We start from the raw sequence: 16,976 nt of genomic DNA on the forward strand, positions 1-16,976 counted from the left end.
TTAGCATGCTTATGTTTTATGCTAGATTTTGAGCTACCGTATTTTTCGGACTATAAGTCGCTCGAGTATAAGTTGCACCGGCCGAAAATGCATAACAAAGAAGGAAAAAAACATAAGTCGCATTTTTTGGGGACATTTTTTGATAAAACCCAACACCAAGAATAGATATTTGAAAGGCAATTTAAAATAAATAAAGAATAGTGAACAACAGGCTGAATAAGTGTACGTTATATCGTTATATGAGGCATAAATGACCAACTGAGAACGTGCCTGGTATGTTAACGTAACATATTATGGTAAGAGTCATTCAAATAACTATAACATATAGAACATGCTATACGTTTACCAAACAATCTGTCACTCCTAATCGCTATATCCCATGAAATCTTATACGTCTAGTCTCTTACGTGAATGAGCGAAATAATATTATTTGATATGGTAATGTGTTAATAATTTCACACATAAGTCGCTCCTTAAAACTATGAAAAAAACTGCGACTTATAGTCAGAAAAATACGGTAATTATATTAAGTTAAAGTTAAAGTACCAAAGATTGTCACACACACACACACTAGGTGTGGCGAAATTGTTCTCTGCATTTGACCCATCACCCTTGATCACCCCCTGGGAGGTGAGGGGAGCAGTGGGAAGCAGCGGTGGCCACGCCCGGGAATAATTTTTGTTGATTTAACCCCCAATTCCAACCCTTGATGCTGAGGGTTGGAATTTATGTTTAAACCTAAAATTAATGGCTTTTGACACTTGGCGCCATCTTATAAGTACACTAACTTTTCTTATGTCTTCATGTTAATGTTTTATGCTAGCTTTTTAGCTAATTTTGTATGTTTAAACTTTCGAAATTATAGATTTTGACACTTGGCGCCCTCTTAGAAGTACACTAACCTTTCTTATGTCTTTATGCTAAAGTTTTATGCTAGCTTTTTAGCTAATCTTGTATGTTTAAACTTAAAAATTATATATTTTGATACTTGGCGCCATCTTAGAAATACGCTAACTTGTATATCAGCATGCTAACGTTAGCATCACGTACACCGGCGCCATCTAATGAGATCCAGTCTGCTTTTACAAACAAGGCTCGTTTTTGTTTATTATTAGGATTTTACTTTATAGTGTGACTGCACCACATCACTTTTTTAAATGTTTTGGCTAAAATAACTACAAAAGTACACTTCATTCATTAACGGTGTTACAAAAAAGATCAGTTAGAATAATACTAATGTTGGATATAGAGAACATACAAACCCTTTATTCATTGAATCAAAAATTCTGAAATTCCACGACATAGTGAATTTGCCAACAGCTAAAATTATACACAAAGCAAACTACAATCTGCTACCCAAGAATATACAACAATTCTCAACAAAAGAGGAGAAATACAATCTTAGAGAAAAATGTAATTCAAAACATTTGTACGCACGTACAACACTTAAGACCTTCAGTATGTCAGTATGTGGAATTCAATTATGGAATGGATTAAGCAAAGAAATCAAACAATGCATTAATATGATTCACTTTAAGAAACTCTTCAAACTTAAAGTGTTTACAAAGTACAAAGAAGAAGAATCATGATAAACATTCTGAATTTATTTCATCCAAACATTAATATCGCCATATGAAATATAACTTAGTTCACCAATTATTATTTATTTATTTTTATTGTTATTACTTATGGAGTGAATAAATTGAGAACAGGAAGTGAACAAAAGTTTTAGCAACTGCTATGTAAAGGAAAAGCGGGTAGGATTAAATAGGCTCTGGTTCTTCCTACTCCTTTTCGAACATGTTGAATAGAGAAACTGGAAATGGTGATGTATCATGTATGCATGCATGTTGGAAATAAACTCAACTAAAAAAAAAATCTAAAAAATATTGAAAGGGCCAAACTATTTTGGCATCATGCGGCAAACTAAATCTATAATTTATAACAGCATTATTTCTTCTTAGACTGAACATCTGTGTAGCATCAAAAACAAACAGGAAATCACTCCCATATGTCTTTCCTTTCTTTCTTTCTTTAGTTTATTTCGAACATGAACACACTTACAGTATAATACATCACACAATTTCATATCATTTCACTTTACATCTTGTCCGAAAAGGAGTAGGAAGAAGCAAAGCTTGTTTAATCCTACCCCTTCCCCACTTCAGAGCGTTTGCAAATATATAGAATAATTTACTGACCTTTTTATATAATAAAATAACATCTGTGATTTAGTATACACAACAGTTTTGTAATATGTAATTAATTAATTCAGTCATTATTAACATACTGAGATGAAGAATATCTTATTATTAATAAGGTTGAAAGTATTTGTCATAAATGTCCTCATAAATGTTGTTGTTTTTCATTCAAGGAGCGCTGTTTTGGCGATATTAGGTTATGAAACAGATTTAAATTTGGATTCATGTTTTACAACAATGAGTCTCATGTTTATCCGCCCTGCCTTGTGTCTGTTATGCAAAATCAAAGGATCGCCCCCGGGCGCGTAACTCTGAGCTAAATTCCGTTTAAAAACGGCCACGTTTACGGTTAATCTGATAAACATGCTGAAACACACCGGTTGGCTTGTTGCTTTGTAAATGTTTAAGTGTTGCGTTGAATTCGGGGGAAATCGGCGGTGTGTTTGGGGCGTTTTTAGTGGTTGAAACCAGACTTTCTGGGGGGAAGGAAACATGGTTAAAGGATTTAAATCCCGGAAGCGGCACTTTTTTATTTATTTTTTAAATTAATTAATTTATTTATTTTTGGGGGGGTGTGGGGGTGTTTGACGGTGAATACTTTTTTTTATTTATTTTAGATTTTTTTTTATTGAACAACATACATTTATAATTCACACAAAAGTCAGGGCGGAAGTGGCCACTTCATTACTGACGGTAATTCATTTGGACTCACCCGGACCGGGATGATAGCGCCGCGCCAGTCCTCGGTGAGGTTGACGTCCGGAACCCGGCAGTGGTGGCTCGGCGTGTCCGCCAGGAAGATCAGCGTGAAGGCGCCGAAGCCGTTGGGCACGATGCTGATGCATAGCAGGAAGAAAACAATCTGCTGGAAGCGTCCGAACTGTCCCAGAAAGGCGATGCATTGTGGGTAACTCCTCATGCTGTCCCACTCCGGAAAGGAAGATTTTTCACTCAAAAAAGACTTTACTCCATCTTTAAACTGCAGTTTGCTTAAAAAGCAGCCACCGCCCTGTTGTCACCCACATGACCCAAAACCTGCTTGAAAATGCCATCCGAACTTTATAAGTGCCCGACCCAAATCAAAGTATCGGAGGAGTACGCAAAGATTAAAAAGAAGCTTCTTCCTGCCGCGCGCTTGTGAGGCGTTCAGGTACGCTCGCTGTGTCATTTCATCATCTTTTAGTCACTGAATGCAAACCACCACTGGGAGGCGACAAAGATGCGTTCAAAACAATACACTCTGCCCTTACAGCTTCACGCAGTGCGCCCAACGCACCGCTAGAGGACGACAGACCGTTAGATGAATGGATGTCTACACTGTAGGGTTGTACGGTATTGGTTAAGTGCCGCGATACTAATGAATCATTCGGTACTATACTGCCTATGGAGTACTTACAAGCAGACACGGTGTGTAGACAGAAAAGGGAGAACGGATGCATTTTGGCTTAAAAACTAAAAGGTGAAGTTATAACACTGAAACGCCCTCGAGGAAGAGGTGCTTTAAGACATGGTTCCTAGGGGTGTAAAGGTACACAAAAATTGTGTTTCGGTACGTACCTCGGTTTAGACGTCACGGTTCGGTTAATTTTCGGTACAGTAAGAAAACAACAAAATATTAATTTTTTGGGTATTTATTTACCAAATCTGTAAACAATGGCATAACATACATATACACACAGGGTCCATTGCCAGGGTTAATGTGGTCAACATATATAAAATAAAAACTAAATAAGATAAGGCTAAGAATGGTTTCTTAAAGGCCTACTGAAAATAATTGTTTTTATTTAAACGGAGATAGCAGATCCATTCTATGTGTCATACTTGATCATTTCGCAATATTGCCATATTTTTTCTGAAAGGATTTAGTAGAGAACAACGACGATAAAGTTCGCAACTTTTGGTCGCTGATAAAAAAAAAGCCTTGCCTATACCGGAAGTAGCGTGACGTCACAGGAGGAAGGGCTGCTCACATTTTCCTATTGTTTACAATGCAGCGAGAGAGATTCGGACCGAGAAAGCGACGATTACCCCATTAATTTGAGCGAGGATGAAAGATTCGTGGATGAGGAACATGAGAGTGAAGGACTAGCGTGCAGTGCAGGACGTATCTTTTTTCGCTCTGACCGTAACTTAGGTACAAGGGCTCATTGGATTCCACACTTTCTCCTTTTTCAATTGTGGATCAAGGATTTGTATTTTAAACCACCTCGGATACTATATCCTCTTGAAAATGAGTCGAGAATGCGAAATGGACATTCACAGTGACTTTTATCCCCACGACAATACATCGGCGAAACACTTTAGCTACGGAGCTAACGTGATAGCATCGGGCTGAAATGCAGATAGAAACAAAATAAATAAACCCCTGACTGGAAGGATAGACAGAAGATCAACAATACTATTAAACCAGGGGTGTCAAACTCAAATACAGAGTGGGCCAAAATTTAAAACTGAACAAAGCCGCGGGCCAAAGTTGAACAAATAAACGTTTTAATAGGGACCCAAACAAGTTTTACATTGAATATTGAACAAGCAAGGCTTATATAACTTTATAGTGACATGCAAAATCGAGTTTCAAATAATAATAATAATAATTAAAAAATATCAATGGCATATCAAATCAAATACAATTTAAACAAACATTGAATGCCTCTTTTCTATTTGCAGCCTTCTGAGGTAAATATCAACTTTAACTTTTTCCACAGGCTAATAAATTTGAAAATAAAATAACTGAATAAAACCAACCATTCAGGACTTTAAACTGCTCAGTTTGCAACACACTGATCAATCTGATGTGCCCAAGCCAGATACCTGGCATCGTTTCTTGGATGCTAGTTCATTAATGTCGGGGCTCAGGCTTTGAGCTGAGGCAACCTTCATTATCGAACGAAGGTGTTCATCAGTCATTATATCTCGTAGTCCACCCGGACCACAGTCTTGGGGGCGTGCCTTAAAGGCACTGCCTTTAACGTCCTCTACGAGCTGTCGTCACGTCCACTTTTCATCCATTCTAACAACGTGCCAGCCCAGTCACAAGATATGTGCGACTTCTGTACGCACACATACGTGAATGCAATGCATACTTGATCAACAGCGATACAGGTTACACTGACGGTGACCGTATAAACACCTTTAACACTGTTAGAAATATACGCCACACTGTGAATCCACACCAAACAAGAATGATAAACACATTTCGGGAGAACATCTGCACCGTAACACAACATAAACACAACAGAACAAATACCCAGAACCCTTTGCAGCACTAACTCTTCCGGGACGCTACAAAATACACCCCCCGCTACCACCAAACCCCGCCCTCCACCCACACACACACACACACACACACACCTTGTAGTGTTCCGGAAGAGTTAGTGCTGCAAAGGGTTCTGGTTATTTGTTCTGTTGTGTTTATGTTGTGTTACAGTGTGGATGTTCTCCCGAAATGTGTTTGTCATTCTTGTTTGGTGTGGGTTTACAGTGTGGCGCATATTTGTAACCGTGTTAAAGTTGTTTATACGGTCACCCTCAGTGTAACCTGTATCGCTGTTGACAAGTATGCGTTGCATTTACCTGTGTGTGCGTGCAGAAGCCGCACATATTATGTGACTGGGCCAGCACTTGTTGGACTGGATGAAAAGCGGACGTGAAGATTTTCGGGAGGGGCACTGAAATTTGGGAGTCTCCCGGGAGAGTTGGCAAGTATGAGAATTAGCGGTGAATGTGGTGTTACCGCGGCACCGCCGCCATATATAATTGGCAGGCCAGCTCTAGTGTTCATTTGATATTGCCTCAAGGGCATACTTGCCAACCCTCCCGGTTTTACCGGGAGACTCCCGGTATTCAGCGCCTCTCCCGAAAACCTCCCGGCAGAAATTTTCTCCCGACAAACTCCCGGTATTCAGTCGGAGCTGGAGGCCACGCCCCCTCCAGCTCAATGCGGACCTGAGTAGGGACAGCCTGTTCTCACGTCCGCTTTCCCACAATATAAACAGCTTGCCTGCCCAATGACGTCATAACATCTACGGCTTTTAGAGAGTAGAGTGCACAACTGCGCACACAACAAGGAGACAAAGCAGAAGAACGAGGAAGTTACAGACATGGCGACGCCGTCGACGAGCAAGATGAAGAAATACGCTTGAAAGTTCCAAAATGAATGGAAACAAGAATTCCCGTTCATCCAGGACAGTTCGACGGGGAAGGGGTATGTAATTATGTTGCCTGTACATTTTGTAAAACAGACTTCTCCATTGAACACGGTGGCCGAAATGATATACTCAGTCATGAACGGAGAAGTTAAACAGGACAATGCTGCCATCTACTGGATAGCCTCCGGAACACTGAAATTCAAGTATTTATTTTATTTATATGTATAATAAAATATATATATATATACATATATATATATATATATATATATATATATATATATATATATATATATATATATATATATATATATATATATATATATATCTAGAATTCACTGAAAGTCAAGTATTTCATACATATACACTACCGTTCAAAAGTTTGGGGTTACATTGAAATGTCCTTATTTTTGAAGGAAAAGTACTGTACTTTTCAATGAAGATAACTTTAAACTAGTCTTAACTTTAAAGAAATACGCTCTATACATTGCTAATGTGGTAAATGACTATTCTAGCTGCAAATGTCTGGTTTTTGGTGCAATATCTACATAGGTGTATAGAGCCCCATTTCCAGCAACTATCACTCCAGTGTTCTAATGGTACAATGTGTTTGCTCATTGGCTCAGAAGGCTAATTGATGATTAGAAAACCCTTGTGCAATCATGTTCACACATCTGAAAACAGTTTAGCTCGTGACAGAAGCTACAAAACTGACCTTCCTTTGAGCAGATTGAGTTTCTGGAGCATCACATTTGTGGGGTCAATTAAACGCTCAAAATGGCCAGAAAAAGAGAACTTTCATCTGAAACTCGACAGTCTATTCTTGTTTTTAGAAATGAAGGCTATTCCACAAAATTGTTTGGGTGAGCCCAAACTTTTGAACGGTAGTGTGTGTGTGTATATATATATATATATATATATATATATATATATATATATATATATATATATATATATATATATATATATATATATATATATATAATGAAATACTTGAGTTGGTGAATTCTAGCTGTAAACATCCTACTCCCCTATTAACCACGCCCTTAACCACGCCCCGCCCCCAACCACGCCCCCTCTCCACCCAAGACCACGCCCCCCACCCCCACCTCCCGGTATAGGAGGTCTCAAGGTTGGCAAGTATGCTCAAGGGCCAAATGAAATTACACGGCGGGCCAAATTTGGCCCGCGGGCCAGAGTTTGACACCCATGTCTTATAGCCACTGAGTGCAATCCACCACTGGAGGGCGACAAAGATGCGTACAAAACAAAACGCAGTGCGTCCAACTCACCGCTAGAGGACAACAGAGTACTTGCAAGCAGACACGGTGTGTAGACAGAAAAGGGAAAACGGACGCATTTTGGATTAAAAACTAAAGATAAAGGTGAAGTTATAACACTGAAACGCCCTCTAGGATGAGGTTCGTTTTAAAACATGGTTCCCCAACCTTTTTACCACCAGGGACCGGTTTAATGTATGCATTATTTTCACGGACCGGCTTTCTACGTGTGGCAGATGAAAAAAAATTAAAAAATGAGCACGAAATATTAGCCTTTGTTTACAATCTGGCACATTAACTTTGTATACGTCTATTAATGTGCATTGGCCCATGTACTATAACAAAGGAGTTGTAACATGCATCTATTAACAAGCTTATTGGTGTGTTTAGTGGGACAGGCGAAAGTTAAGTCGGAGAAAATGCGGTAGTCTATAAATGAATAAATCACTAATCCTCGCCTCCATGGCAACAAATAAAGTAAGTTTCTTACAGGTAACTTTATCACTGGAGGACGAGGAATACCTAAACATGCTTCACTACACACCGTAGGAGGTTACAATAGCTCACCGGCGTCACAATGTAAACAAACGCCATGGGTAGATCTACACCTAACATCCACTGTAATGATACCAAGTACAGGAGCGTATCTAGTTGATACTACATTGATATTTTTTAGCATCAAAAATCTTTTTTCGTTTTTTTAAAATTTATATTATGTTTATAAACTCAGGAAATACGTACCTGGACACATGAGGACTTTGAATATGATTCTGTAACAACTTGATATCGGATCGATACCTACATTTGTGGTATCATCCAAAACCAATGTAAAGTATCCAAACAACAGAAGAATAAGTGATTATTATATTTGAACAGAAGTGTAGATAGAACTTGTTGAAAGAGAAAGTAAGCAGATAGTAACAGTAAATGAACAAGTAGATTAACAATTCATTTTCTACCACTTTTCCTTAATAATGTTGACGAAATAATAGAATGACACAATATGTTACTGCATATGTCAGCAGACTAAATTAGGAGTCTTTGTTTGCTTACTTACTACTAAAAGACAAGTTGTCTTGTATGTTCACTATTTTTTTTAATTTGGAATCATTATTAGTATTTATTTCTATTTAAAAGATGGTTTGAATGTGTGATAATATTTTTGCATAAGGAGGATATTTAAGTTAACATAATTTGCGATTACATGGAGTACTTTTTTTCTTCTTTTTTTTCTTCCAAAATAGAAGGAAATAATACATTTAGTAAGAAAAGTTACAGTAATTTATTGATATTTTCAGGCTTTCGAGGGCCAAATAAAATGAAGTGGCGGGCCACATCTGGCCCCCGGGCCTTGGGTTTGACACCTCTTTTCATTGAGGGCCACATCGCAGTTATGAGGGCCGATTTTAACAATGAATAATATATACATGTATATATATAATACATTAACAATATATTTTCTTACATAAGTTGCCAAAAAAAATTAAATTGTACTTTAAAAACTGCTAGCTCAGTGACCAGAATTTTACACTAAAAGCAGTGGGTTTTTTACAGCATATAAAAAAATTTAATACATGGGATGGAATGGAGAAACAATACCAATGTTTTTAGTGGGAAAAATCAAGCAACAGAGCTGCCTGTTTGTTTTTTACCGTAAAATCTTGTTTTAATGCTTTTTTTAGTTCGTTTTTTAATGTTTCAGTGTCTTCCTATATAAGGAAAAAAAACAGTACCAAAGTTGATTTACGGTAAAAAACTCAGTCGGTGGAATTTAACCGTAGAATCTATTGTATATTTTACAGTCTACAATTTGATTGATAATTTGTATTGGAATCATAAGTCAAACAGATATTTAAGTACAGTATTTATCTTTATTTTAACAAAAAAACATTTTTGGAATACATGATTGTGGAGGGAGGTGTGGCTAGCGCGCCTGCAGGAGCAAAGGTCACCGCCTCTGTCTATTGTGCTGAGGACAAGCACCATCGGATAGGGGCGGGGCATGTGCTGACGGCGAGACACAGCTGGCAGGTGATTAGATTTCACAGGTGGTACGTGTTAATCTAATCATCTGTTGTCTAACAGTAAGCGGCCGGGAGCAGGAGGGGAGAGAGGATACGGACGTGGCTGAAAAGTCGCGTCCTGCTGGAGAGAAAACGTATGATAAAATCGATGTACATTAAAACCTGGTTAAAAACTGCACGCTTGGCTCCGATGTTGTGTCTACCAGTGGAACGGCTGGGAAGCGACTTCCACTATGTAATATAATATTTTGATAATATTGAATTTGAAAAGATATGCAATTGCATGCAGTACATGATTTTTAATGTCAAAAGGGAAAGAACAAATATATTTAGTAAGAAAAGATTAAGCATTTTATTAACGCATATTATTTCCAGGCTTTCACGGGCCACATAAAATAATGTGGCTGGCCAGATTTGGCCCCCGGGCCTTGAGTTTGACACCTTTGGCTTAAATTGTGTTCCAAATAGAGAACAGGAAGTGAACAAAAGTTTAAAATGCGGTATTTTTTTCCAGAGGTGGTCAAAGTGTGGCCCAGTGGACATTTGTGGCCCGCAGCACTAGTCTTGCAGGTGCAGTGTATTTCTGGTCTTGTCATCCTCGTCCGGGCAGAAGGACGTCACGGCGGTGCGGCTGGATCAAAAGAGACATCGGAGACGCTTTACTGAACCAAAAGTTGCTTTATTACAAGCGAGCGTCATTACACATGTCTGCAATTCCCTGGAGGATCCTAGGTCAAAAAATTAATGACTCCTAAACTGGAGAATTCGAACCACCAGTCCTATCTACTGTCTCTGTGTGTGCTAAGTCAGGAGAGCACATCCTGACCATAAAAGGAGATGTTTGTGTGTAAGTGTCTAGAAAACAACTGCTTTAAGTCATAACTTTAATGTTGGCGTTGAGCTAGACAGGTAGTCTCTTCTCAAGGATAGGGCTATCACTTTTGCATTCCGAAGTCCCAATTAGGGCCTCTTTCCTACGAGAAGTGATCCAATCCACCTGCGAATATCAAACTAAGGGGCCTTATCTTATTCTGTGCTCAAACTGAAATACCACTATTTTAATTAAACTTGGTGGTTTGCTTTCTCCAAGATGAATATGAACATTCACCATATGTAGAACATAATATGAGTTAATTAATTCACTTCACTGGCCTGCAGCATACTGTTGCAATAAATCAAACAAAACAATAAGAATGCAAGAAAAAAGAGCAAAAAGACAATGATGTGAAAAATAGTTTAAATGTTGCTACTAATAACTAGGAGTGTCCCGATATATTGATGTCAGTCCGATACAAGCAAAATCAGTATCGGATTAGCGCAAGCTAGACGTACATAATTAGTGTCCCTAATTAAACAATTGTGTAGGTTGCCCCCCAGTGGGTTCTTCTGACCACCAATCACCGACATGAGAGCCCAGTTCAGTGTTACAATGCAGTTTATTTTGTGATAATGCCCTCAAGTTGCTTTTCAGCAGTTGTCTGTTGGTCTCTCTTTTTCTATAAGACCGTGCTCTCGTGCTCTTACTCCAGCTTCCACCACGTCTCTCCTCCCGGTTGCTGCTTATGCAGAGCGACAGGTGATTAGATAAACAAGGCCCAGGTGGGCCATCCACGCACCTGTCGCTGACTTTGAGGCCGGTCCTGGCCCACCCCATTCCGCTGCAGGCCCACAGGCCACGCCCCCCTCCACAACAATAAAAACACAATTGTCAATTTAAAAGAGCATCAAATAATAATAATAAATACACATACTAAATCTCCAAGACAGCAGCGTATTAAAATTGCATCCAGTAACAAATGTGTCCGCACCCCTCCACTTACTCCGTCATGGGCTTAATAAAATATTGTGGCCACTAAGTGTTGCCAAAAAACAATTACTACTTCACTTTAACTCAGGGGTGTCGAACTCATTTTAGATCAGGGGGCCACATGGAGAAAAATCTACTCCCAAGTGGGCCGGACTGGTAAAATCACGGCATGATAACTTAAAAACAAAGACAAATTCAGATTGTTTTCTTTGTTTTAAAAATTCTGAAAATGTACAAATCGTAATGTTGTTGTTTTTATACACTTACATGTTGCACTTAATAGTATTCTATCTCTATTTGTCGTGATTTAAACTTTCTGAATAAATTATGTGATAATGTTCATCAGTCAACTCATTGGTGTTAATTTTCAATCTATCAAGATAAAAATAATAATATCAAAATCAAATGACATACAGATAATAGAGATATCTAGATCAAGATGGCTGCGATCAGAAGTCTCTGAGACGAGAGCTAGGCCAATCATCCCAAAATGAGCCGATTAAACGCCTGAAACTATGTGCTTTTAAATTAATGCAAGGCTGGAATCCCACGCTGAAGAATTTATTTCAGATTTGGAATCATATATTGGTGTGGTCCAGGGTTCTAGAACCCTGGAGGGGGGATTGTAGTGGAATTTCTGACCTTTGAACCTAGATTCTGTGTCTGTCAAGAATGTCTGCTCGTTTCTTTCTTTTCTATTCTGAACCATTGAAGGACCATAGGTGGGTGAAAGTTGAATATATGGTCGGTCTGACCATTCTACAAAATGTTTTGATTGTTTATTATGACTAAGGGATTCAAGGATGTTGCAGAACAAACAGGTCCAAAACAACAGGACCTTGACGCATGAGGAAAACAGATAAAATGGCCAAGTGACAAGGGCTGTGTGTGATTTGCATGAGTCTCGTCTCATTCAACTCCTCCGGAGGACGTTGTCTGTTTGCATGGGCAATTCAATCCAACTTTGTACTTTTTGATTATGGGTAAGTAAAACTTTTGAACTAAATTCACTTTTGTTGCTGTTTAAGATTCGGACCATCCACCACAATACTATTATAACATGACAACAAAGAAGCGTGGGAGACGCCAGCTGAGTCACTCAAGTGAGTCTGGTGATATTACGAAGGACTTGAAAGACATCAGAATCTCCATTGCAAAAATCAATGAGAAATTACAAAACCTTGACTTATTGAAGAAACTATCCGAGGATGTGGAGGAGCTTAAACAATCTATGGACTTTCAAAGTGCTCAAGCAGGAAAATGCTACGCTACGAGCAGAAGTGAACAGCCTAAGACAGCAAACTTCTGACATGGAAAATACAAATATAAAAGTCACGCAAGATATTTTGGATTTACAATGTAGGAGTATGCGGAACAATGTCATCATTCACGGAGTTCCAGAGGAAAAGTGGGAAACTTACCACAAAATAGAGGAGTTGGTCCAAACTTTTTTAACATCCCATCTTAAGATGGACGGCGCAACAGCGAGGAACATCGGCTTTGGACGAGTTCATCGTATTGGGAAAAAATGACATTCTGGGGGAGAGATGGTATGTTGCACAGTTTGTTGACCCAAAGAGTAAATCCATGGTAATGAAGCGTGGAAAAGAACTCAAGGGAACGACCTTCTCCATTAGTGACCAGTTTCCAGCCGAGATACTCAAGAGAAGACGGCTGTTGTATCCAATAATGAATGAGGCTAAAAAGAACAACAAACAAACCCGTCTAATTGTGGACAAACTCTACATCGAAGGTACACTTTTTAGAAATGCCAGAATTGAGGTGAGGTTCATGGCTGGTGAGGCACTGACTTCATCACAGTCAGATTTACAAACATATGAACCCTAAAGAGTATCTTATTCACCATTTGATTGGCAGCAGTTATCGGGTTATGTTTAAAAGCTCATACCAGCATTCTTCCCTGCTTGGCACTCAGCATCAAGGGTTGGAATTGGGGGTTAAATCACCAAAAATGATTCCCGGGCGCGGCGCCGCTGCTGCCCACTGCTCCCCTCACCTCCCAGGGGGTGAACAAGGGGATGGGTCAAATGCACAGGACAAATTTCTTTACACCTAGTGTGTGTGTGACAATCATTGGTACTTTAACATAACTTTAACTTTACACATACAAAATGTAGCACACAAAAAAGCACATTTAATAAAAAAAACGTTATTATGGTCATACCTTTTACCTATAAATGAAGTCCATGCGCCGCTGTTGTGCTGGATAATGCACCCCCGCCGTAGAATGCACCCCCTGACGGGAGGGTTATATCAACTAAAGCCCACACTTAAACTTTCCACGTGCAGGATTGAATCTATTTAAAAAAGTTATTTAATAAGAAGCCAAAAAGTGCAAAAACAATAATGTTCGTGTTGGAGGAGTTGTGAATGAATGAAATATGAAATCCGTGCTGCAGTCTGCAGGTGTACCTAATGTTGTGGCCCTGCGGTCATTCACAACTCCTCCAACACGAACATTATTGTTTTTGCACTTTTTGGCTTCTTATTAAATAACTTTTTTAAATAGATTCAATCCTGCAAGTGGAAAGTTTAAGTGTGGGCTTTAGTTGATATAACCCTCCCGTCAGGGGGTGCATTCTACGGCGGGGGTGCATTATCCACCAGGAGGCGGGATTACTGTGAGCCTCAGCCAGTGCGTCTTCGCAGCTGTTTTATGATTGCTCAGCACAAGAAATACGTTACACACATTGTTGTTGACAAAATACACTGTACATTATATACCTCAGCTAACTAAACTATGGAAATGTATAATATAATTCATATAGCAATACGGTCTCACTGCACAGCAGGCCAGCAGTTAGCCGAGTCCGCAATCCATGGTGAGGCTCAACGCAGTGACGTGCCTCAACTGGCTGCTGATCACAGCAAGTCTCTTCTCAGTATTTGAACGGCAAATGTGAAAATTCAGCGATTTTGAATACAAATAATCTAAAACTGGTGAAGTTAAATGGAAAATAACTTTATAGTATAAACACTGGATACATATAACAATTGAATTAATTTTTTTTCTTTTTACATTTTTTTTCTTGCCATGATGGCACGTGAGGCCCCGCCTCACCTGCCTCCCCTGACTGCACGTCACTGGTAAGCAGAGAGCTTCATGTAATGGGTTTCCATGGCCGAGCAGCTGCATCTAAGTCATACATCACCAAGTCCAATGCAAAACGTCGGATGCAGTGGTGTAAAGCACGTAGAAACTGGACTCTAGAACAGCGGAGACGCGTTCTCTGGAGTAATGAATCACGCTTTTCCATCTGGCAATCTGAGGGACGAGTCTGGGTTTGGAGGTTGCCAGGAGAACACTACATTTCGGACTGCATTGTGCCGAGTGTGAAATTTGGTGGAGGAGGAATTATGGTGTGGGGTTGTTTTTCATGAGTTGGGCTTGGCCCCTTAGTTCCAGTGAAAGGAACTTTGAATGCTCCAGGATACCAAAACATTTTGGACAATTCCATGCTCTCAACCTTGTGGGAACAGTTTGGAGCGGGCCCCTTCCTCTTCCAACATGACTCTGCACCAGTGCACAAAGCAAGGTCCATAAAGACATGGATGACAGAGTCTGGTGTGGATGAACTTGACTGACCTGCACAGAGTCCTGACCTGAACCCGATAAAACACCTTTGGGATGAATTAGAACGGAGACTAAGGCCAGGCCTTCTCAACCAACATCAGCGTGTGACCTCACCAATGCGCTTTTGGAAGAATGGTGGAAAATTCCTATAAACACACTCCGCAACCTTGTGGACAGCCTTCCCAGAAGAGTTGAAGCTGTAATAGCTGCAAAAGGTGGACTGACATCATATTGAACCCTATGGGTTAGGAATGGGATGGCACTTCAAGTTCATATGTGAGTCAAGGCAGGTGGCCAAATACTTTTAGCAATATAGTGTACATAGCTCTTAACCACACGTCTCAAAGGGCTGCACAAGCCACAATGACAACCTCTGTTCAGATCCCACATTAGGGAAAGAAAAAACTAAACCGAATGGGGACAACGAGAAACCTTGGAAGGGACTGCAGATGTGGAGACACTCCTTCGGTGCCCAGTGCAATGGATGCCATGTGGATACAGGTAATAATGTGAGAGTGAAGTTCATAGTGAGGCCAGCAGGGGATCCTCTTGCATGTAGACAAGTCAGCAATGCAGAGACGTCACCGACTGACGCACCCCGGGTCCCAACTTGGAACAGCTAGCGCGTTCTCCGTGGAAGCTGATATGGGCCCACCTGATAACCTCTCCACGCAGGAGAGGGAGGCAGAGCAGAAAAGAGAAACGGCAGATCAACCGGTCTAAAAAGGGGCCTATTTAAAGGCTAGGGTGTATAAATAAGTTTTAAGATGGGATTTAAAACAAATATTCAAGGACACAAAGTAAAAGGATTATCATTTTTGTTTTTATTGGAACATGATTGGTAACATTTTGGAAAGCACCAAAGGAACTTTTGTGCGTGTGCAGACACATCAACAGTTGTTTGGATTAAAAAGAGATTGTTGAGAAATTATGTTGGTTTGATATGTATATATATTTATAGTTTATACAAACCCCGTTTCCATTTGAGTTGGGAAATTGTGTTAGATGTAAATATAAACGCAAATCCTTTTCAACCCATATTCAATTGAATGCACTACAAAGACAAGATATTTGATGTTCAAACTCATAAACTTTTTTTTTTTTTTTGCAAATAATCATTAACTTAGAATTGCATGGCTGCAACACGTGCCAAAGTAGTTGGGAAATGGCATGTTCACCACTGTGTTACATGGCCTTTCCTTTTAACAACACTCAGTAAACGTTTGGGAACTGAGTAGACACATTTTTGAAGCTTCTCAGGTGGAATTCTTTTCCATTCTTGCTTGATGTACAGCTTAAGTTGTTCAACAGTCCGGGGGTCTCCGTTGTGGTATTTTAGGCTTCATAATGCGCCACACATTTTCAATAGGAGACAGGTCTGGACTACAGGCAGGCCAGTCTAGTACCCGCACTCTTTTATTATGAAGCCACGTTGATGTAACACGTGGCTTGGCATTGTCTTGCTGAAATAAGCAGGGGCGTCCATGGTAACGTTGCTTGGATGGCAACATATGTTGCTCCAAAACCTGTATGTACCTTTCAGCATTAATGGCGCCTTCACAGATGTGTAAGTTACCCATGTCTTGGGCACTAATACACCCCCATACCATCACAGATGCTGCCTTTTACACTTTGCGCCTATAACAATCCGGATGGTTCTTTTCGTCTTTGGTCCGGAGGACACGACGTCCACAGTTTCCAAAAACAATTTGAAATGTGGACTCGTCAAACCACAGAACACTTTTCTACTTTGTATCAGTCCATCTTAGATGAGCTCAGGCCCAGCGAAGCCGACTGCGTTTCTGGGTGTTGTTGATAAACGGTTTTCGCCTTGCATAGGAGAGTTTTAACTTGCACTTACAGATGTAGCGACCAACTGTAGTTACTGACAGTGGGTTTCTGAAGTGTTCCTGAGCCCATG

General features: G+C 39.8%; 1 protein-coding gene and 1 long non-coding RNA gene across 5 annotated transcripts in view; one reads left to right on the forward strand and one right to left on the reverse strand.

Annotated features, from left to right (window-relative positions):
• The window catches only part of LOC133664981 (solute carrier family 22 member 4-like), a 36,122-nt gene extending 32,756 nt beyond the window's left edge, over positions 1-3,366 (reverse strand). The window contains exon 1 of the mRNA XM_062070098.1: positions 2,914-3,366. Coding sequence (XP_061926082.1) covers positions 2,914-3,120 — 207 coding nt within the window. The 5' untranslated portion in view covers positions 3,121-3,366. The remainder of the gene's footprint in view (positions 1-2,913) is intronic.
• Positions 1-16,976, forward strand: part of LOC133664987 (uncharacterized) — an 86,186-nt gene that overhangs the window by 53,081 nt on the left and 16,129 nt on the right. The gene's annotated exons all lie outside the window — the stretch shown is intronic.

This window comes from Entelurus aequoreus, linkage group LG14 (assembly GCF_033978785.1).
Source record: "Entelurus aequoreus isolate RoL-2023_Sb linkage group LG14, RoL_Eaeq_v1.1, whole genome shotgun sequence".
NCBI lineage: Eukaryota > Metazoa > Chordata > Actinopteri > Syngnathiformes > Syngnathidae > Entelurus > Entelurus aequoreus.